This window comes from Narcine bancroftii, chromosome 1 (genome assembly GCF_036971445.1).
Source record: "Narcine bancroftii isolate sNarBan1 chromosome 1, sNarBan1.hap1, whole genome shotgun sequence".
Classification (NCBI taxonomy): Eukaryota; Metazoa; Chordata; class Chondrichthyes; order Torpediniformes; family Narcinidae; genus Narcine; species Narcine bancroftii.
The window spans coordinates 330909230-330931243 of NC_091469.1; the positions used below are offsets into that span (position 1 = coordinate 330909230).

The window sequence follows — 22014 nt, forward strand, 5'->3', positions numbered from 1 at the left end:
ACCTGGTACGGGGCTACAATCAAATCCCCGTCCACCCTGATGACATCAGCAAGACTGCAATCGTCACCCCGTTCGGCCTTTTTGAATTCTTTCAGATGCCCTTCGGGTTAAAGAATGCGGCCCAAACTTTCCAGTGCCTGATGGACGCGGTGGGCAGAGACTTGGACTTTGTGTTCATCTATCTCGATGACATCCTCATCGCCAGTCGAGAACACGACGAGCACAAGGTTAATCTCCGCGCACTGTTTGCCTGTCTGGCAGAGTTCGACCTCGTGGTCAACGTAGCCAAGTGCCAGTTCGGCAGGCAGTTCCTGGGCCATACCATCTCGGCAGCCGGATCCTCCCCAGCACCGGAGAAGGTTGCAGCCATGCGCCAGTTCCCGAAGCCCACCACCCTCTAGGGCTTGCAGGAATTCGTCGGCATGGTGAACTTCTACCACCGGTTCACCCCTAGGGTGGCCTGCATCATGCGGCCATTATTTGCGCTGATTGCTGCGAAGGATAAAGGTATGGTCGGAAGAGGTGGAGGGCGCTTTCGCTGCAACAAAAGATGCTCTGGGGAGTGCCACTCTATTAGCCCACCCGCGGCCGGATGCTCACACCATGCTCTCAGTGGACGCGTCGGCCATGGCTGTTGGTCTTCTGGAGCAATGGGTCAACGACCAGTGGTGCCCCGTTAGCCTTTTTCAGCAGGTACCTCCGTCCTCTGGATCTAAAGTACAGTGCCTTCGACAGGGAGCTCCTGGCCCTGTACCTGGCCATGAGGCATTTCCAATATTTCCTGGAAGGCAGACTATTCACCATTCACCAACCACAAGCCGCTCATACAAGCCCTCGCAATGGCAAAAGACCCCTGGTCACCTTGCCAGCAGCGGCACCTATCCTATGTGTCGGAATTAACCACTGACATCTGGCTCCGGGCAGGTGAAGACAATGTTGTGGCAGATGCACTTTCGCAGCCCACCATCCACAGCCTCGCCCCCGGCCTGAACAACACCCAGCTAGTGCAGGCCCAAAGGGAGGACGTGGAAAACACAGGGCCTCTGCACCGCCATTACAGGACTCCCAAGTTCAGGACTTCCGGTTGCCAGGCAGCCCAGACACTCTGCTCTGCGATGTTTCCACCGGCTCGCTGTGCCCTGTAGTCCCACCATGGAGGTTGGGAGCTTTCAGCATGGTCCACGATTTGGCCCACCCTTTGGTAAAGACATAGGTTCGGATGGTGGCAGAGTGTTTTGTGTGGCATGGGCTCATAAAACAAGTAGCCCAGATGGCGAGGAGCTGCACGCAGTGCCAGTTCTCCAAAGTCCACCGTCACACAAAAGCCCCGATACAATGGTTTGATTCTGCGGCCAAAAGATTCCAGCATATACACGTGGACATCGTGGGCTCCCTGCCAGTGTCCAGGGACGTCTGCTACTTGTTGACGGTGGTCAACCGAGCAACAAGGTGGCCAGAAGCCATTCCACTGAAAGACATTTCCACCGAGACGTGTGCCAGGAACTTATTCACTGGATTACCAGGTTCAGAGTCTGAGTGCACATTACCAGTGACGGAGGCGTCCAATTCACGTCTGCCTTCTGGGCACAAGTGGCAAGACTTTTGGGGGTCAAGCTCCATCACACTACAGCATATCACCCTCAAGCCAACAGCCTAGTAGAGCAATTCCACCGACACCTTAAGTTGGCCCTCATGGCTCAACTCACCAGCCTCGGTTGGGCAGATGAGTTGCCCTGGGTTTTACTCTGCATCAGAACGGCCCTGAAGGTGGATCTGCAGGTATCATCTGCGGAGTTGGTTTATGGCGTGCCATTGTCACTATCCGGAGAGTCTTTCAGCCTAGACACGGACTCAGCAGCTGACAGTCCGACCTCATTGGCAGACCTTCAAAGTAACCTCGCCTTGCTAGCCCCCCCACCTCCGTCCTACCATGGTGGCCAACCATCCCGCCTGCCCAAGGAACTGGACGCAGCTGAGTATGTATTCGTCCTGCGATGTTCGCACGCCGCGCCCCTGCAGTGCCCATATGAAGGCCTCTACAGAGTTCTGCAGTGATCGGGCAAGACTTTCACTTTAGACATTGGGGGAAAAAGAGAGCTATTCACGATCGACCACCTTAAGGCGGTGCACCGGGACCCCAGTCAGCCAGTTCAGACGGCCCAACCTAAGCGCTGAGGCCGGCCACCCAAGCGGCGAGACGTGTGAGCCAGTTCTGGGGTGGGTGTTGTGTGGCGGTGCACGTACTCGTAGCGAATCTGTCTCGCTTGTATCGCTGCCCCGGCGGGGCAGCTGCGAGTACATGGTGCTGTCGGGGGACCTCCTTGCCTCATTGTTTGAACTGAGCGCGCGCCCCAGGCACCGTGATGATGTTACTGCACGCGCGGGGGTGGAGCTGACGCTGCCCTTAAAGGGGCACGCACGTGTTTTGAATCAAACTGCCGTTGAAACTCCCAACGAGGTGGTGGATAGTCTCTCCTCGCAGCTGCCGCTACAAAGGTCTCATTAATCTTTTGGTTTATGCCATTCCCAGTTTGTATCACATTGATCGTCCTTGAGGCCTGTTCTGTCCTCAACTGCCAAGAAAGGACTTTGTAGGCTCTCTCCCAATTCATAGTATTTTTGTTTTGACTGCATTATGGCCTTTTCCAATCTATACATTTGAAGCATTCTGTATTTCAGTTTTTTATTTGTTAGAACCCTGTAATGGTCAACTGAACACTATTTTTGGAAATCCTTTTCTAGACGAGTAATTTCTTGTTCTAATTTGTCCACCTCCCTCTTTTTAACTGTTTTAGTGTATCCAATTATTTTACCTCTCAAATATACTTTGAGGATGTCCCATAGGAGAAATTTATCTGGAGTAGAGGTACAGTTGACCTTGCAGAACATGTCTGTGCTCTTATGAAACTACAAAACTCTGGTTTCTTTAACAGCAACATATTAAGACGCCATCTGTAGGCTGTATCCTGCTTATCTGGCATTTCTATTGTTAATGTCAGGAGTGAATGATTAGAGAGATGTCTAGCTGTGTACTCAGCCTCCATGAATCAACCCTCTACACGGACTGAAACCAGGAAAACATCTATTCTAGAGTAGGTGTCATGTTGTTTTGAGTAGAAAGAATAATCCTTCTCCCTCGGATGCTTTCGCCTCCACACATCTATCACATTTAGCTCCCTCATACCTTTGTTATTTTCTTCGTTGACTTTTATCTAAGACAGGATCCAGACAAAAATTAAAATCTCTCCCAACCAGAAAGTTTTCCTTCTGCCGATCAAAGTTGAAGTTATACATGTTTACTAAGGTCCAGAATTCTGAATATATCTGACAGTGCACCATTACAAAACTTCCTGTTCTGTCTGTGATCACATTCTGCACTCTCACTGGAACACTCTTCCGTATTAGAATTCCCCCCCCCCCTTGCATTTGAGGTGAACGAAGAGGCAATTACCTGGCCCACCCATCCCCTTTTTAGTTTTTGCAGATCTCCCCTTCTCCCTCCACTGGTGACTGAATTCCCCACATCATCACCATCCCCCTCTATATTAAAGGTTGTGCCTTTCACACCCATTAACCTCTCTCTCCTCTCCACCCTCTTTCTTCTCTCTCCTCTTTCTCATGTCTCCAGGACCATTTTCCTATTACATTTCTTCCCTTTCCACTTACACCTGTTTATTTACATTCTTTACTGTCATTAATTCATGAGCATTATTCCCATTGCTGATTGTTACATATTGCTAGTTGTTTGGCAAACTTCTAAGCTTCTTTTGGGTCTGAGAAAAAAATTCCTCTCTCCTCCTAGCATTACTATTTTCAAGTTTGCCAGGTATCTGATTACACAGACATACCCCTTTTGCATTGCTGAGCTTCTCAGTGGTTCCAATTCCTTCCTTTGACACAGGAAGGTCCCATTGATATCAAGATTTTAAAAAACATTTTATTGCCTTCCAGCTCTAAGGCCCCCCCCCCCCCCCCCCCATTGCTTTATCCCCAGCAATTGCTGCTCTTTTTATATTAAAAAAAAAATTCTCGGTCCTGGTGACGCAGTAGCTCCACCAACACCGAGCATGGCCTTTGACCAGGCCCGGGTGTGTGAAGAAGGACTGATGGATCCTTTTGATCACTGATTCCCCCAAGGTTTCCTTCCCCAAAGTCTCCGGAGGTCAGCGTTGAAAGAAGGCTACAGGGTTTCTCCCCTTCATTCCTTCCTTTAATCCCACTGCTATTCAGCGCTTCCCGCGCCATTGTGCTGCTGTCGAGGCGGGATGTTTTTACCCTCGCAGTTCGACACTGTTCTGGATGCTGTTTTCTGTTGATTAGAGTTCTTCTCATTTCTTCTGGTAGGGGCTTTATTCTTTTGTTTTGTTCTTTTAATATCTTCCAAATTCAATTTTTAGGTGTTTTTCTTTCGTCCTGGTCCAGGAGCTCTTGGGGACACATCCTTCTCCTCCCTTTGCATCATGTGACATCCACCTCATCGTTCTTTGCTCCAAAGAGAAAATCCCTAGTTCTGTTAACCTTGCCTCATAAGACATGTTGTCCAATCCAGGCATCATTCTGGTAAATTTCCTTTTCTCCCATTCCATAGCTTCCACATCCTTCCTGTAATGAAGAACTGAACACCATACAGTCCCCAGATTAAATAAGAGTTCCGTTACCTAGGTCTGTCTTTAACCCAAATTTGTATTTTAGTTGGAACCAGTACATACGTTAGTTAGTCAAATGTTGATCTTAGTATATATTATATATTTTTCCTTTGTACGCATATAAAATACTTCCCAATACACTACATCTTAAACATAATACATAATACAGTACATAATAATTGCAATACATAATAATAATACTCTTAATCACACTTTAAGGCCGAGCGGTGGCCAATTTGCAGTCCTCCCTCCCTCGGTGGCACAGTCACACTTTAAGGCTGAGCAGCAGCCATTTTGATGCTTCGCCCAGGCTGCATGTGGCATAGCCTGATGGCAGCATCATGATGGTGCACACCACTACTGCTTCTCCCCCACACACCCCCACCCCCTAAGATTGGTGTGAGGTGTAGGGGTGGGCTGTTGGGGGTGGGGGTGGGGATGCAGGGACTCGGGGACTTGGTGATACAATATTAATAAAATTTAACAATTTTTGGTCATTACTATTAGAATTATGTCTCAACCGCACTCAATCTGGAAGTTGATGCCATTCTACTTCCGTTCAAGGTGTTGGTTTGTAATTACAAGTCGTTTGTAAATTCGACATTTTTAACCTGGGAACTGTCTGTATTCCAAATGTGGTCTAACCAGAGTTTTATAGAGCTGCAAAATTACCTCGTAACTCTTGAACTTAACTCCCCAACTAATGCAGGCCAGCATACCATAAGCCTTCTTAACTACTGCACAGCAATCTTGTGAGATTTATGGATTTAGACCCCAGAGTCCCTCTTTTCTCTCAGAGCATTAAGAATCCTGCCATTAATCATGAACTCTGCCTTTAAGTTTGACCTTCCAATATGCATCACTTCCCACTTATCTGGATTGAACTTAATCTGATACTTTTCCACCACCTCTGCATCCTGTCTATATCCTGTTGTCACCTATGACACCTACACCATCCACAACACCTCCAACCTTCATGTCATCTGCAAACCTTCACGTCATTCTTTATGAAATTTTCAGTTTAACAGTTATCCTTTAGAGAGTTGTCTGACAACATAATTTGGCATACTCAGAGCACAACTAGAAAATTATGTTTGATGGGTGTGCCTAGATTTGAACCTTCAACCTAAAAGTAGAATGATTTACTAGCGTGTCTGTGTGTAAAATAATAAATGAGAAATGGCAAACCTTCAGAAATTATGCACAGCTTGTACTTGAACCACCTCCTAAGGGGAAAAAGGAGGTTATGCAGGGTGTTACAGCTCCACTGATGGCTGAAATTGTAATGATTAAAAAGAAACTGAGTTGTGATAAACTCAGATGGTTAATATAGTAATGAATCTGGCTGACTGTGAAGGTATACAGGTTTTCAAAGATAATGCATTAAAACTAGGTTAGTTGATAACATTAGAGGTTGTTGATCAAAGGAAGCCTGAGGTACCGAAAATGCACTTGGATGAAGTTAAGTGGATGTTGTCAATGTTAAAATGAAATAGAATAAAGAACACATTTTGATTGACAATGATGGGGAAAGACCAGAGTGAGTCCACTCTAGAATGCTGAGAGAGTGAAGAAAGAAAATAGAGGGAAAGAATTCCAACCCTGTAAGTAGTACCAGAGAAAGAGATGTTGTGGATTACTCAAGATAGTTATGAACATCCTTGTGAAGAATATTGTTGATCATATAAGAAACATTTCTGGCATGTGTTTCTTTTATATGGTGCTCTCAGGCTTGGTACACCGTGCAAATGAAAACTTGGTATTATCTGAACACACATTTGAATTCAAGAAGGGTGACTTTTAATGCATTATTGCAGTGATTGGTTTTCTTATGTTTGTTCATTCAGAAACTGTTAAAATGTATCAGCTTCCTGTAACCAAGTTGGAAACAATCAGAAAATCCAGGAAAAAGGTGAAGAGGATCTTGTCTGACATTGGCCTACAATACTGTAAGGAACTCTTGGAGGTACGTGGAGTTGGTCTACCCAGAGAAGCAAGGAAAAGGAAGTAGTTGTGAATTTGGCTTACAATCTAAATAAATTGCAAACAAAATGTCATTGTAATATTACAAGTTATTCTTAATTGTTAGTGAGCTTGCATTTCATATTTAGTTGATCCTGGCTGCCGCTGCTCGTCTTTAGAAATTTAGAAAATGTGCCTTCTTTTAAATTCGAATTGTAATTGTGCAATTGATTTGAGTAAAGCTTGGAAAGCAACCACCAAGTTTTTCATTCTCACAACGATTTACTCAACTTGATTGACAAGCATGGAGATAGGTTGGAGGCCCAATTACTTAGACATCAACCCCAGCTCACCAACAGCTACCAATGAGTGGCATACGATTTTCATGAATTACTCTGAAGACTATGGGGACAAGATGCCGAACAAGTACAGAACATTATTAGGCTGTGTGAGTTACATTGTTTTCAAATACATAGAAGGATGTGAAAATTTTGACTTTGCTATCGCTAAATTGGACAGTTTACAGTTAAGACTCCCAATGAGGTTTTTGCCAGACATTTACTGGAGACCAGGAGGCAGAAGCCAGGAGAATCATTAGATGATTTCTTCAGGGAGCCGGAAAAGTTAAAGAGAAACTAATTTTCGAGATCATAATGTGGAGCAGTGTGGAAATGAGGCAATGTGTGATCTGTTCCTCACTGCCATTGCCTCATCTGCAAAATGCCAGTATCTCTTAGAAAACAAAACACTGGACTTAAAGACTGCTTATTATAACTAAGCTACTGCGTTAGATGTAGCTGAACACAATAAGGATGCATACGCTATCCCAGCAGCCCATACAGCTGCAGTAGTGAACCCTGAACCATCCCAGGTACTACAGGTATGCAAGAAGGATTTTTTAACAGAGCTGCCTGATGACCTTCCAGTTGATCTTGAGAAACCAGCTGTGGCTGCCTCTTGTAATACAGAACAGAAATATTTCTTCTGTGGTTTGTCTTATCATTCACAGAGTAACTGTCCCATACACAAGGCTATTTGTAATAAATGTGCCAAAAAAAGAGCATTATGCTCGGGTGTGCAAATCCAAGGCCTCACTGAGCTTAGTGGCAACAGTGGTCAATTCTCAGATACTGGCTACACTTACTAATGTGCCACAAGGACTCGCTCAAGCCGCAATCTTGGTGTCTGTGAATGAGAAAAGGTTAAGTGCTCTGTTGGATTCATGCAGCACTGATGGTTACATTAGCGAGAAAGTCATGTGGGAACGAAAACTAAAGGTTCACCCATCCAGTAAAGACATTACTATGGCTCAGAAAACTTTAAGCACTAAACCCCAAGGATATGTTGTTGACCGAACTCTTAGTCTCAATAGCCAGTCATATGCTGCCACACAACTTGGTGGATTGAAGGACCTATGTTCTGAGATAATACTTGGCCAGGATTTCCAGCGCCAGCATCTGAGTGTGAAATTTGAATATGGAGCACCCTTGTCTGAGCCAACGGGGAATGGTGCTGATCATAACTGTGCACTGACAGCAGGAAACAGAAGAGCCATCCCTTTCTCCAAACTTATCACCAAGCCGTAAACCAGTCGCTGCCAAATCAAGATGCTTTAGCAAAGATGATGAGGACTTCATTGCAGAGGAAATTTGTCAATTACTTTCAGAAACCATAATTGAGATGTGCATATCACCATGGCGAGCCCAAGTGGTAGTGATGAAGAATCCTACCCAACAACACAAGAAGCGAATATGTGTGGATTATTCACAGACAATCAATACATGGAATTGAATGCTTACCCTGAGTCAAGAATTGATGAAATGATGAATGAACTTTCAAAATATAGTGTGTTCTCTACCTTTGACCTGAGAAGTGCCTACCACCAAGTGTCACTGAAGGAGTCAGAGAAGTGTACGGCTTTTGAAAAAATTGGTGGATGAAAACTTAACCTTTGAAGTAGAGTGTGACGCATCTGATCCAGCTGTTTTTGCTGTCCTTAACCATGGAGGAAGGCTTGTTGCATTCGTGTTGAAGATGCCACAAGGAAGTGAATTGCTCTACCTCATTGTAGAGAAACAAGCGACTGCCATCATTGAGGCAGTGCGCAAATGGAGCCACCACTACCTGGCATGGCGCCACTTTAGCTTGGTTACTGATTAAAAATCAGTGGCCTTTGTTTGATGATAAAATGCGTTCAAAGATAATGCAAAGATTCAAGAATGGAGGCTAGAACTTGCAGCATTTAGTTACACAATAAAGTACAGCCCTGGGAAAGAGAATGTAGTCCCTGATGCACTTAGTTGCGTGTACACTTGTACAGCCTTTACTACCTCCACGCTCGCTGATATTCACAACAGACTTTGTCAACCAGGAATGATTCAGCTGCTGCATTTTTTGAGAGCAAAGAATCTCCCCTTTACTACAGAACATGTCAAAAAGACGTGCTTCACGCAGGGTCTGTGTTGAAAGAAGGCTACAGGGTTTCTCCCCTTCATTCCTTCCTTTTAATCCCACTGCTATTGGGGCTCTGAACCCACCACCTTCAGCGCTTCCTAGGTAGAACCTCAGTTCTATCACCCACCAGGTGGGACTCTTATTAAAGCATCAAAACCTATGGAACAGCTTAGTATTGATTTTCAAGAGACCCTTGCTTACAGCTTCACGTTACCCATATCTACTTACAGTAGTTGATGAATACTTGCATTTTTCCCCTTTCCTTTTCCATCTCCCAATATGCATACTACAACAGTGATCAGATGTCTGGATCTGCTATTTAGCCTATATGGAATGCCAAATTGCATACACTCTGATTGGACAGGTAGAGAGGTTTCATGGCATCATATGGAAGCAAGTCTGTTTGGCCCTTAGATGATGTAACCTGAGAAGCATTAGTTGCTGGTGCTTCCTGGGGTACTACACTCCCAAAGATCGCTGTTATGTACAGCAACAAATGCTACTTCTCGTCAATGTTTTTTTGCATTCCAATGCTGCTCATCTCATGGAAATTTACTGCTAATGACCCCTGGACCCATACTACTAAAAAAGGTTTGAGAGAAGTAACAAGAATCATCCATTTGTAGATAAAGTTGAACTCCTTGACAGTAATCCAACATATGCGAACATCAGGTACCCAGAAGGACAGGAGTCTACTGAGTCTGTTCATGACATGGCACCTTGTCCAGAAGCCCAGGCAATTCTCACATCTCCTTTTGTGGAACAAGATGAAAGAAATCTGGTAGTACCAATACTAGAGGAGGAGAATGTGACATGCCATAGTGTGGAGGATGATGAAACAGTAGTTCCACACGAACTAAAGAGATCCGCTTGTGTTCCAAAACCTCCCAGTCAATGTGAATAGGACTAGTCCCGAAAAGTGTTGCTTGATGCTGCTAGTTTTTTTTAGGAGGGAAGAAGGTCATAATTACAAAATTATTCTTAATTGTTAATGATCTTGCATTTCATATTTTGTTGATTCTGGCTGCCACCGACCGCTCCTTGTTTGGAATTTGGAAAGCGCCTTTCTTTTAAATTCTAACTAACTGTACAATTAAGTTGAGTAAAGCTTGGAAAGCAGCAACCAAGGTTTTTCATTCTCACAACAGTCATATTTAAATTCAATTAAGAATTTTAATGTCTTGCTTGGAATGGAAACTAACAGATTTGGTTGGGGAAATGGCAGTTGGTGTTTAATTCGAACAAGTGTGAGGCAGTTAGCGTAACGGTTAGCGCAAAGCTATTACTGAGGATGCACCTGGGTTTGAATCAGACACTATCTGTAGGCAGTTTGTATGTTCTTCCCACGTCTGTGTGAGTTTCCTCCAGGCGCTCCACTTTCCTACCACCCTTCAAAAATATTCGGGAGATGTAGGTTAATTGGGGTATTTGGGTGGTATGGTCTCATGGGCTGGAAGGGCCTGTTAATGTGATATCAGTCTAAATTTAAATTAAAAAAAAAACTAATGATTAAAATATAAATGGATAAATAGTGCTGAGGATTATTTGTGACAGTATTTTGTACTGGTTTTTGGATTTTATTAGAGAGAAAATAAGTGAATAATTCAATCTGCAACTTCAGTTCTATGAAAATGATTTGGAAGTTGGAAAGGCTGTGGCCCTTCTTCAATCTCTCCCTTTAACGCCTCAACTTCCTATGTCCTCTAAGTGATTGTCATCACATTTAATCTCACCCTATCCAAGTTCTAGGCATTATTTCTGGGAGTGGTGTTAAATGGAACAATCAACAATGGTGGGACTTGAATAGATCTTATGAATAATGTTTATTAATGTTTGTGTAACATCTGACCTGATAACCCTGCATCAAGTGGGATCCATTTATTAGCACTCATTTGCTAGCCTGAATAGCAAGAGAATTGATTGTGCAGTCAACTATTGTATTTTTTTTCCTCACTGGGCCTCCACTACTGCCATGTTGGATTTGGAAATGCTTAATTGGGATTACATTTAGTCTTGGATGCTCAAGCTTGCATGAAAACTTGCAAGCATTCAGATAATGAAATATTAGTTCTTCTCGCATTGGTAAAATGCTAATGTACTAAGTTTCAGCTACAACTGTGATGGGTTTTCTATGCCTGTATACTGGTTCAGGCTATTGTGGAATGCTAATGTTCCTCTGAACTTGTGAATTGGCATTTTGGCATGTTATTTGTTAGTCTGGACTGAGAGCCTTTTTTGTGCTTTCAATGTATTATAGCTTGAAAAATATTCTTTTTATTGATGTTTATAATCTCTGATCACTTAACTGTGTTTTGTATATGCTACTGTGTTACAAGTAAATATGCTTTCATTTTTCAGGAATTTAAAAGTTGTCATCCAGGGGATTATTATATGAAAAACACATCATGGACTGACTTTTCAATATGGCACCCAAGTAAAAAGTCAAAGGTAACCTCGATGCTCAAAATTGCATTCATGTAGGCAACTGCAAAGTTTCAAGGAAACATGTAAGGCAAGCTTATAACCTCATAGGGCAGAAAGCTCTTCAATAAATAATTTGCACAGAAATGGGGAATCTGTAGTAGAATATTTGTTATGCAATATCCCTGAGGAATTTGCCCTGATTTGCATCAGTACCAGAACAGGTCCTTCAGCTGGACCATGTCTAGACCCATCTTGATGCCAATTTAATCCTATCTTGCATGCATGTGCTCCGTATCCCTCTTGTCCTTTATCTGTTCACATGCCTGTCTAAATGCTTCTTAAATTTTTCATTGTGTCTGTTTCCATAACTTCCCGTGGCAATGTGTTCCAGGCACCTACCATTCTGTGTAAAAAGATAAAACAACGTCTCCTTTAAACTTTCCGTCCTTGCCTTAAATCTGTGCTCGCTAGTATTTGACAAGTCCACCCTGGGGAAAAAGACTACTCCATCTGTGTGTTTCTATTGGGTCCCCAACTCCAGTGATAACTTTCCAAGTTTATCCAACTTTTTCCTTTTGATTAATATTACTACCATCCATCCAACATCTCACTGAATCTATTCTGTATCCTCTCCAAAGTCTTCCTGTTGTATGGTGATCAGAATTGCATACAGTATTCCAAATGTGGCCTAATCAAAGTTTTAAACTGTAACTTGACCTGTTACCACTGAGTGCCCCAGACTATGAAGGAAAGAATGCGTATGCCTTCTTTATCCCTTTGTGTTGCCACTTTCAGGAAGCTATGGATGTATCTGAGACTCTGCTGTATAATATTGCTCCCAAGAATCCTTCCATTTACTTTATATATTTTTCTCTTACATTTGACCTCCAAAAGACAAGGCCTCACTCTTGTTCGAATTAAACTCCAGCTACTTTTCCCCATCCAAATTTTCATCTGATCTGTATCCTTTGACAAACATCACTCTGCTCAACACCACCAATTTTTGTGTCATCTGCAAAATTACCAGTCAAACCACCTGCATTTTCACCAAAATCATTTGAGATCCCACCAGTGGTCAGAAGCATCCCAATCAGAAAAATACTGCTTCAGCACCCTTTGTCTTCCACAACTATCTTTTTTTAATCCATCTGATCAACTTAATATGTAATCTTTTTGACTAGCATACCACGAGGGACATGTAGAACATTACAGCGCAGTACAGACTCTTCAGACCTTGATGTTGTGCCAAACGATAGAAATATACTTTAACAAACAAAACCTTTCCTACCTTACACCCATAACTCTTTTTCTTATATCCATGTGCCTGTCTTAAATGTACCTATAGTACCAACCTCCACCACCACCCTTGTCAGAGCATTCCAAACATCCACTACTCTTTGACTGTTTATATATTTTAATGACCTCTGACCTCTACCCTAAACTTTCCTCCCCTGTCCTTGTATAGATGTCTTCTGGTGCTTGCTACTCTTGCGCATGGAAAAAGGATGCTGGTTATCCATAATCTTGTATATCTCAATTAAGTTAAGCCTTATCCTTCTCTCCAAAGAAAAAAAAGCCAACTCTTTTAACCTTGCATTATAAGACACGTTCTTCATTCCAGCCAAAATTGTCATAATTCTCCTTTGCACCCTCTCCATAACTTTCACATCCTTCCTGTAATGAGGTGTCTAGAACTGAACACAATATTCCAAGTATGAGTTTTACAGAGTTGCCACATTACTTCATGACTTTTGAACTCGATCCCCTGACTAATGAAGGCCAGCATACCATTAGTCGCCTTAATCTCCCTATTAACCTGTGGAGCAACCTAGAGAGATCTATGGATTTGGACCCCAAGGCCCTTCTGATCTTCCACACTGTTAAGAATCCTGCCATTAACCTTTAAATTGGACTTTCCAATAATGTATCACTTCACACTTACTTGGATTGAACTTCATCTACCACTTTTCTGCTATCATACACTATCCATAAAAAGTCTAATCTTCATGCCATCTGCAAACTTACCTCTACTTCATCCAGGTCCCTGCGGAACTCCAGGCAAAAATTGTTACATTTACTACCCTCTGCTTTCATGTCAAATGCCTTACTAAAGTCCATATAGAGAACATCCACTGCCCTACCCAAATTTGAGATAGGACCTCCTTTCCTCATAATCATGTTGACCAAACAACAAATCTGTGCTTTTCCAGATGTGAATAATTAATTTCACTACCACTGATGTAAGGATCAGCAGCCTTTAACTTGCATGATTATCCCTGTTGCTGTTATTAAACCAAGGAACAATGGCTGTCCTCCAGTCTTCTGGGACCTTGTCTGTAGCAGAGATCTCTCAAGGCTCCATTAATCTCCTTCCTTTCCTTCCTCAGAATACCAAGATGGATTATGTCAGGCACTCAGCAACAAACACCACATACTTAAAATTGGACTAATTTAGGACCTCACCTACATCCTCTTACTCCAGAAGTATATTCCCTCATTTGTCCTTGAGTGGGCATCTTTTTTTCTCTTCTCTTTGGCTTGGCTTCGCGGACGAAGATTTATGGAGGGGTATGTCCACGTCTGCTGCAGGCTCGTTGGTGACTGACAAGTCCGATGCGGGGCAGGCAGGCACGGTTGCAGCGGTTGCAATAGAAAATTTGTCTTTTGTCAATGAGGTGGACATTCCCTTTTGTTAACTACCCTTTTGTTCTTAATATATGCATAAAATGTTTTGGGACTCTCCTTTATCCTACTTGCAAAGTGTGCCCATGTCCCACACCCAAATACTTAATGTGATGATTACAGGAGATTCAATCTCTCTGCTGTTAGATCCTCCTCTAGTTCTGTTTGCAAATTGGAAATCTGAGAATCTGAATTTCCTAATTTTTCATGATACTATAAAGCGTTGCATTGTTGGAACATAGAACATCACAGTTGAGGCCCTTTGGCCCATGATGTGCTGACCTATGTAAATCTACCCAAAAATTCAATCTTGCCCTACCACAGAGCCATGTGCCTATTTTTAAAATTTGGACATACTGCACAATAGCAGGAACCTGTTGTCCATGAGCCTGTGGCCCCGATACACAAATTAATCTGCAGTCCCCATATGTTTTTGAAGGATGGGAGGAAACTGCAGCTGCTGGAAGGAAACCCACGCAGACCCTGGGAAAACATAGACTCCTGACTGGCAACGCCATATTCAAACCCAGGTCGTTGGCTCTGTCATAGAGCTGTGCTAATTGCAACGCTCACAGTGCTACCTATCCAAGAGTCTTTTGTATGTCCCTATTGTACCAGCCTCCACCACTGCCCCCAGCAATGTATTCCAGGCCCCCACTACTGTGTGTTTATTTTTAAAAATTTGTGACATCTGAAACTTTTCTCCCCTCACCTTGTACAGATGTCCTGTAGTATTTGCAATTGTCACCCTGGGAAAAAAAGATGCTGGCTGTCTACATCATGCTTCTCATCATCTGATGTACCTCTTTTAAGTCACCTCTCATCCTTCGTCACTCCAAATAGAAAATCCCTCGCTCTGTCAATCTTTGCTTCACAAGACATGTTCTTCAATCCAGACAACATCCTGGTAAATCTCTTCTACACCCTCTCCAAAGCATCTTCATCCTTCCTGTAATGAAGTGAGCGAACTGAAAGCAATACTCAAAGTGTAGTCTAACCAGTTTTATAGAGCTGCAACAATAACTAACTGCTCTTGAACTCAATCCCCCAACTAATAAAGGCAAGGACACCATTTGCCTTCTTAACCTCCTTGTCAACCTGCACAACAACCTTCAGGAATCTGTGGACCTGGACGCCAAAATTCCTCTGTTCCTCCACACATTAGGAATCCTCCCATTAACCAAAGTACATCACTTTGCACCTGCCACTCCTCTGCCCACTATGCAGAGACAATATGTCTGTATTGTGTTGTATCCTACAACAACCTTCTGCACTATACACATCTCCAACTTGCAGACCAACCTCTCCACTTCTTTATACAAGTGCACTCTTTTGAAAGAGATCTTGAACCAAGGTATACAAGATCCCTCAGCACCTCTGTTCATCCAGTATCCTCGATAAGACCATGTAAAAACAACCAAACTACCTAGTTATTGCCTTCCAGTCTTTAACACATCTAAATTTAAATTAAGATATACAGCACCATAACAGGCCCTTTTGGCCCTCGAGCCTGTGCCACCCAATTGACTTACAACCCCTAATATGTTTTGAATGGTGGGAGGAAGCCAGAGCACCTGGAGGAAACCCACACAGACCCGGGGAGAACGTACAGACTCCTTACAGACAATGCTGGATTCGATCCCAGGTCCCTAGTGCTATAACCGTATTGTGCCAAGCGCTGCATTAACCGTGCTACCCAAACAATAATCAAGTTTGTTGCATTTTTAATCTTACGATTGTTTGGTTTAGTATTCTTCATGTATAAAATGTCTGAGTGCACAAATGATACAAAATGAGAGATTTAAGAGGAGCCCCAGGGGTCATTTTTTTTTCCCCCCCACAGAGGGTGGTGAGTGTATGGAACAGGCATCATTAAGGAGGTAGTTAAGGCAGGTACTACTGCAATGTTTAAGAAACATTTGGACAGATACATGGATAGGATGGGTTTAGAGGAATATGGGCCAAATGCAGGCAGGTGGGACATGGTGGTTGGTGTGGGCAACTTGGGCTGAAGGGCTTCTTTCCACATTGTGTGACTTGAAATAAAAGCATTTTGATAATGATGTTTTTTGTTTACAGGCCTATCGTGCAAAACCGTTTTGTTGTAGCTTGTGCAATTTCTCAACAAAATATATGTCTGCTTACAAGAGTCACATGCGATGCTTCCATGAGGATGAAATGGATATGGAAATGTTGGTCAGCTGTCCTAACTGTGTATATATTGCTCATCCCGAGCACATGAGGAAACATGCCAAAATATTCCATGTTGATACTCGAAAAGTGCACAACATTGGTAACAATGTCAACCCAGATCAAGGGAGGCTGATGCAACCCAAAATCTATCAATGCAAAATATCAAATGTAGTCCAGCCGGTTTATTTTTGCAGAGTATGTTCCTACAAAGATGCATCATTGTATGGTATAAAGAAACATGTCTTTTTATCCCATTTTAACAGTTTAGTAAATGCCTACATTGGTAAGGTAAAGGACCAGGTAGAGGTTTCAATATACAAGTATTTTTGTAAAGGATGCCAAATGAAAATCGTCACCTATGATGCCTTACTTTATCATATTCTGGATAAACATAGAGAAGTGGAAGGTCCTGTCAGAGCTACAATTGGACATGTAACAGAACTGAAACCCAGGGCACACATTGTTCCTAAGCCTCAAATAAGCAACACTTCTCTGCCAGTTCCTCTCAGTGTGAATTCAGCAGTGTCATCGTGTAATGTCAGACTAACTGGACAAATGCTTCCCTGTGTGAAGACTGCTCCATTGGCACCCAACATTAGACCAATTGGTCCAGTGCTTTCAAGTGTGAAATCAGCTGTTTCAACAACAAACATTAAACAATCTCTTCCAGTAATTTCCACTGTGCAGTCACCTATAACAACACCTGTACAACAGTCACTTAATGTATTAGCACTTCCTCAGAATTTCAGTCCAGTGTCCTTGGGATCGAGACCAGCAATCAATGCTTTCCCTTTACAAGGCAAACTGATTCCAGTTACAGTAGCTACAACAGGTCCTGGAGGAGCTCCAAAGCCAGGCCACGTTAACCTTGTGCCTGCTACTTTTCAAGTGGGGCAGAATAATCTTGCAATCAGAGCAGTGGGTCCCGTCCTTCCTCAGGCATTTTTGATGCCACAAGGATTAGCAATAGACCAGACAATAAGACCCAACCTTCCAGGGAATGTGTTATCAGCCAATTCACAGACAGTAAAACATTTAATTCAGAATAACAAGCCTATTAATGGTGTACCTGCATACACCCTAACACCAGTTCATTTTTCCTCGCCAGTTGCTTCAGCTGCTACAACAAGTAACAAACCTGGGGTGCTTTCTACAACACAAATGCCACTTAATGTTGCCCAAACAAATAACATGACATCTGGATCTCAACAACTACTAAAGAAGCCCTCTGTAATCACAGGTGCACCAATGGAGCAGAAACAGAGTCCACCAATGGCTGCAATTACTCAAAGTCTGACAGCGCAGACTACCAAAGCTCAGCAGTGGAAGAGTTGCTCCATGTGCAGTGCATTGCTACCACTGAGTGCTTATGATCATCATATTGCCACTGCACACAAAGCTGAGGAGCCTAATGACAAACCTGAGAAAATTATAGCCTGTGCTACTTACCTGCAGAGAGTACGTGCTCACATATGTAAATGTCTTTTCTGTAGACGCTACGTTCATAATAATATACTTCTTTCCCATTTGCTAATGCATGGCCTAACTTGTTTGTTCTGCTCTTTGACATTCCATGACCTATCAACATTGACAGAACATGTGAAAGCCTCACATGCTAGGCTGACGTTTGAAACTGTTAAAGATGGAGTTTCAACGACTAACCAAATAAATGATGGCATCTTTAACTTAACTGTTAAATTGCCGATTGCTAAAATGGGCCCTAATGATATTCACTTGACGCTTATTCCAAATAAAATGTCATCTCCTCGCGCACCTTTGGTAATTGAAGTACGCAGACAAAAGATGGAGGAGAATGAGGAGGTGGAGGTGGAGGTGGAGGTGATGGAGGATGGGGTGGAGGTGATGGAGGATGAAGTGGAAGTGATGGAAGAAGAGGTGGAGGTGATGGAAGATGAGGAGGAGATGAAGGAGGATGAGAAGGAGGAAGTAATCTTGAAACCTTTAACAGAAGAGCCACTCAGCTCAAAGTGCCCTTTTTGTTCAAAAAGTTTTTCCAGTTTAAAATATGAAGCGCATTTGCAAGAAAGGCATCATGTGGCATCTATGCTTCATCCACTACTGAAAATACCATCATTTAAGTGCATTCACTGTCATGGCATGTACATAGAAGGCATGGCACCTTCAACAATCTCTCTTCATCTGCTGCGTTGCAGAGGTCTTAATAAACAGCAAGGTAATTCTTTGCCAAAAAACACTGTAAAGTCAAAGCGTGCATTTTCTGATGTCCAGAAATCAGCGACTGAACTGGTTTCAAATGGTGAGGGAAAAAAATTGGCAATGTCACCTCCAAAAAGATTAAAGACTGATGTACTAGCAATTAATTATGAAGTCTCTGATCTAACATTGAATGACGCAGCAAACACTTCACACTCCTTGCCATCACAAGATCCATCTACGGTCTTGGCATTAGTTCCAAACGGATTTGAGAATCATTCTTATGAAGAAAGAAAGCTGTTTCTTCTTGACTACTTTCACAAGCAACCTTACCCTAGCAATAAAGAAATTGAGATGCTGTCTTCAATCTTGTGGCTATGGAAGAATGATGTTGCTCTCGTCTTTAGCACAAAACAAAGGTTGTGCTTGAAAGCAATGAGATATAAACCATTTGTGCTTTTGGGATTTAACATGTCAGAATTGAAGAAAGTGAATCACAATTTAACACTAGGTCAGACTTGACTTGGGCAACAAAAGTGCTCATTCAAACCATATTGAATAGTCGTTATGATCTGGGTGTCTACCCGAGTCATATGGTGCAAATACAGGGAACCACCTATACTCGAAGACAATCAGAGAAAGAGTTAATGCCATAATCATTTTGCTTTAGGGGATGTCTTCTTCCTGTGTAGCAGTGGTTGCAATTCCTTGGGGTTAGAAGCTCAGTATAAAAATGAATCAAAATGGAAAATGCTCACCTTGAATCCTGCTTGAAGCCAAAAATGTTGTCACGTTTACTTAAAACCACATAATATGATTACTTGGTGGTTTGTAGAAAAATGTAAACTTGAAGGCAAGAAAGGGTATATTGATATTAAGCGCAGATTTACAATAAGTTTTGCAGTCGATGTTACAGGATTGAGTTAATGAGGAACATTGACTTGCTCAGGCCAATTTACAAAGTTCCTGCCTTGCATTTTTTTTTACATTGGTTTGAAATCTTATGAACAGGTTGTTGAGCAGTGATGCAAAGTTACTTCTGGCATTGCCTTTGTTGCCTCTTTGCATAAGTCCCACATTGTCCATTCCTTCATTCTCATGGTCAAGGGGATTTCAGAAGTCAGCCTCTTCCTCTCTTGTTTTATCTGCTTTTCACTTAAAATTTTGTATTTCATTTCATAAATGATGAAACATCATTTATCGGTATCCAATACTTAATATTTTTCTAAATGCTTTGAAATCATATTTTCACAAACTGAAGACTGGAGTCTGTAACTGTAAATGGCAGACAGACACTTTATAACTTTAAATATTCTATCGTTGCATAGTCACTAACTTTTCACTTAAATTTCAACCTGGTTTATGTCTGTTACATCACAGTACAAACTCAATACCAGATATATATTAGTAAAGTTTTAGCCACTATTTTTTCCCTTCATCTGACCCTTCTAATACATTAAGCGCTAATACTATTAAATAGGTATTGATTGCTGTCTGATCACAATACCATCCACATATGAACATTTTAGAATTACTTAGTAGCTTGTTATTTAAGTGAGGTTCAAATGTGATCTTGCATTTAGTTAGTATGACTAAAATTGGGAAGCAAATTTAACTTTTAAGTGATGTTGGAAAACGAGCATTTGGTTAATTTGAGTTTTGGTGTGAACAGTGTATATCATTACCAATCAGAACAATGTATTTGAATAACACTCCTCCACAGTTTCTTGGAAGAAAACTCCCATTCTGCCACAAACCTAAATTATATGTGCTGGCTAATCTTGGTTTGTTCACTGCTGGATAGATAGACATGTTATTGATATCAAAATGAGTTATTTGCAGCAACAGTCTTCAGGTTTTGTTGCCATGGGAGGAAAAGAGTGCAGGATTGTTTTTTTAATTAAAAACAGTGGCTTCTTTAATTCTTTCAACTTCTTTACCAATTTTTCATGATCTGCCTTTCCATTTAACTATTTCACATTTTTCATTCAGAAACTAAATTGAGAAATTTAACAGTGTGACTACAATCTTAAATAACTTCTTTTGATGCATTTAAAAACAGAAAATGTTGGCAGGTCAGGCAGCATCTGAGGCAAGAGATACAGTCCATAACCCTGTGACTCAGTTGGATAAACTGAACCAGCACTTCTGCTGACACAAAATGTTGACTATTTATCTTGCCTCTGCTGCTTCCTGAGCCAAGTTCCTCCCAACAACTTTTGTTTTTATTTTAGGTTTCCAGTTTATTTACATTTTTATGTTACTGCCCTGTTTGCTTCCTTTTCCTCCTTTCAGCAACTCTGCCTAGAATGATAGTGATAAACTCTGGGCATCTATTTATATTCTACTGATCCCTACCACGTTCTTTAAACAATGGACAAATGATCATATCAAGGACTGCGCCAATTTTTGGTTGGGGTGACGTTGTATGGGCTGGGAGACCAGCAGGAGGATGAAAATTCAAGAGCTAACAGCAACAAAAATATGAATGAATGAATGGTTATTTACATCATGTATCCTGATTTAAGTAATTAAACATGATTGCACTCAGATTCTTAGTTTTGAATGTTTTCAAAGGGAACTATTTTTACATATTTTCAGCATTTAATGCGTGGCCTTTGTTTAATCTTGCTGCATTTTGTCCCACAGTTGCATGACACTGTAACTGCGTTAGGGCATTAAAAGATTCAATGTACTTTTGATTAAGCTGACAGTGACTGCTTTTCTTTCTTAACCACAAGATAAATGTTCTAACCATTTAGTTTTCAAAATGGCAAAAGCCTTTCTAAAAATACTTGAGCAGTGGTGATTCTCAATGCCAAACGTTAGAATTTTGTTTCTGCACTGATTAAATACACATTGCATTTTATGCATACAGTATTACTAAAAGTACACGATGTGGGTATGTGTTTCCATTTGTATGCTTCTCTAGTATTTCACTGGTAGTAGAAGCAGGTTTAAACTGTCCTTTTACTTGTTGACAACTGGTTTTCTATTATTCACCATATAAGGTTTGTCTTAGTTTGTTCTCACGGTAGTTGTAATTTTAGTATGAAAAGGTGCTTGTACATGCAGCTTGTGTGTTGTGATCACAATTTTTTGGGTGTAGTTTGGTGATGTAATTACTTGTATATAGTAATACACAGTACATTTTTGAAACATTTTCTGTATTTGTGCAGTGATTTGTTTTGTAAAATTACTTCTCTCCCCGAGGGTGGAAATCCTTTTTACATAGTACATTATTAAAGTTTTAATGACCTCAAAGGGATTTTATGCCACTTTTATATTCATTGTGAGTAGTTGAATTTTGCCCAAGTACAAAATTTTAAAAGATCCTTTTTGCATTTTTATCACCTTTTATCAATGTTCCTCGTTAATGTGGATATATGAATTGAATTAATTAAAGGATCAATAAATTGAACGGTTACATAATTTGCATTATCTATAGTACTAGTAGTAGCAGAGATATGATGTATTT

At 41.7% G+C, this 22014-nt stretch overlaps 1 protein-coding gene across 3 annotated transcripts in view; it reads left to right on the top strand.

The window, feature by feature from the left end:
• The window catches only part of LOC138748427 (activity-dependent neuroprotector homeobox protein 2-like), a 34650-nt gene extending 12850 nt beyond the window's left edge, over positions 1–21800 (top strand). For 2 of the 3 annotated variants that reach the window (XM_069908632.1, XM_069908642.1), the window contains exons 2-5: positions 6494–6612; positions 11421–11510; positions 14890–15075; positions 16248–21800. In XM_069908632.1, the coding sequence (XP_069764733.1) occupies positions 6505–6612; positions 11421–11510; positions 14890–15075; positions 16248–19058 (3195 nt within the window). In that variant the 5' untranslated portion in view covers positions 6494–6504 and the 3' untranslated portion in view covers positions 19059–21800. The remainder of the gene's footprint in view (positions 1–6493; positions 6613–11420; positions 11511–14889; positions 15076–16247) is intronic. The other variant, XM_069908648.1, reaches the window with a different exon arrangement.
• Positions 21801–22014: the final 214 nt, after the last annotated feature.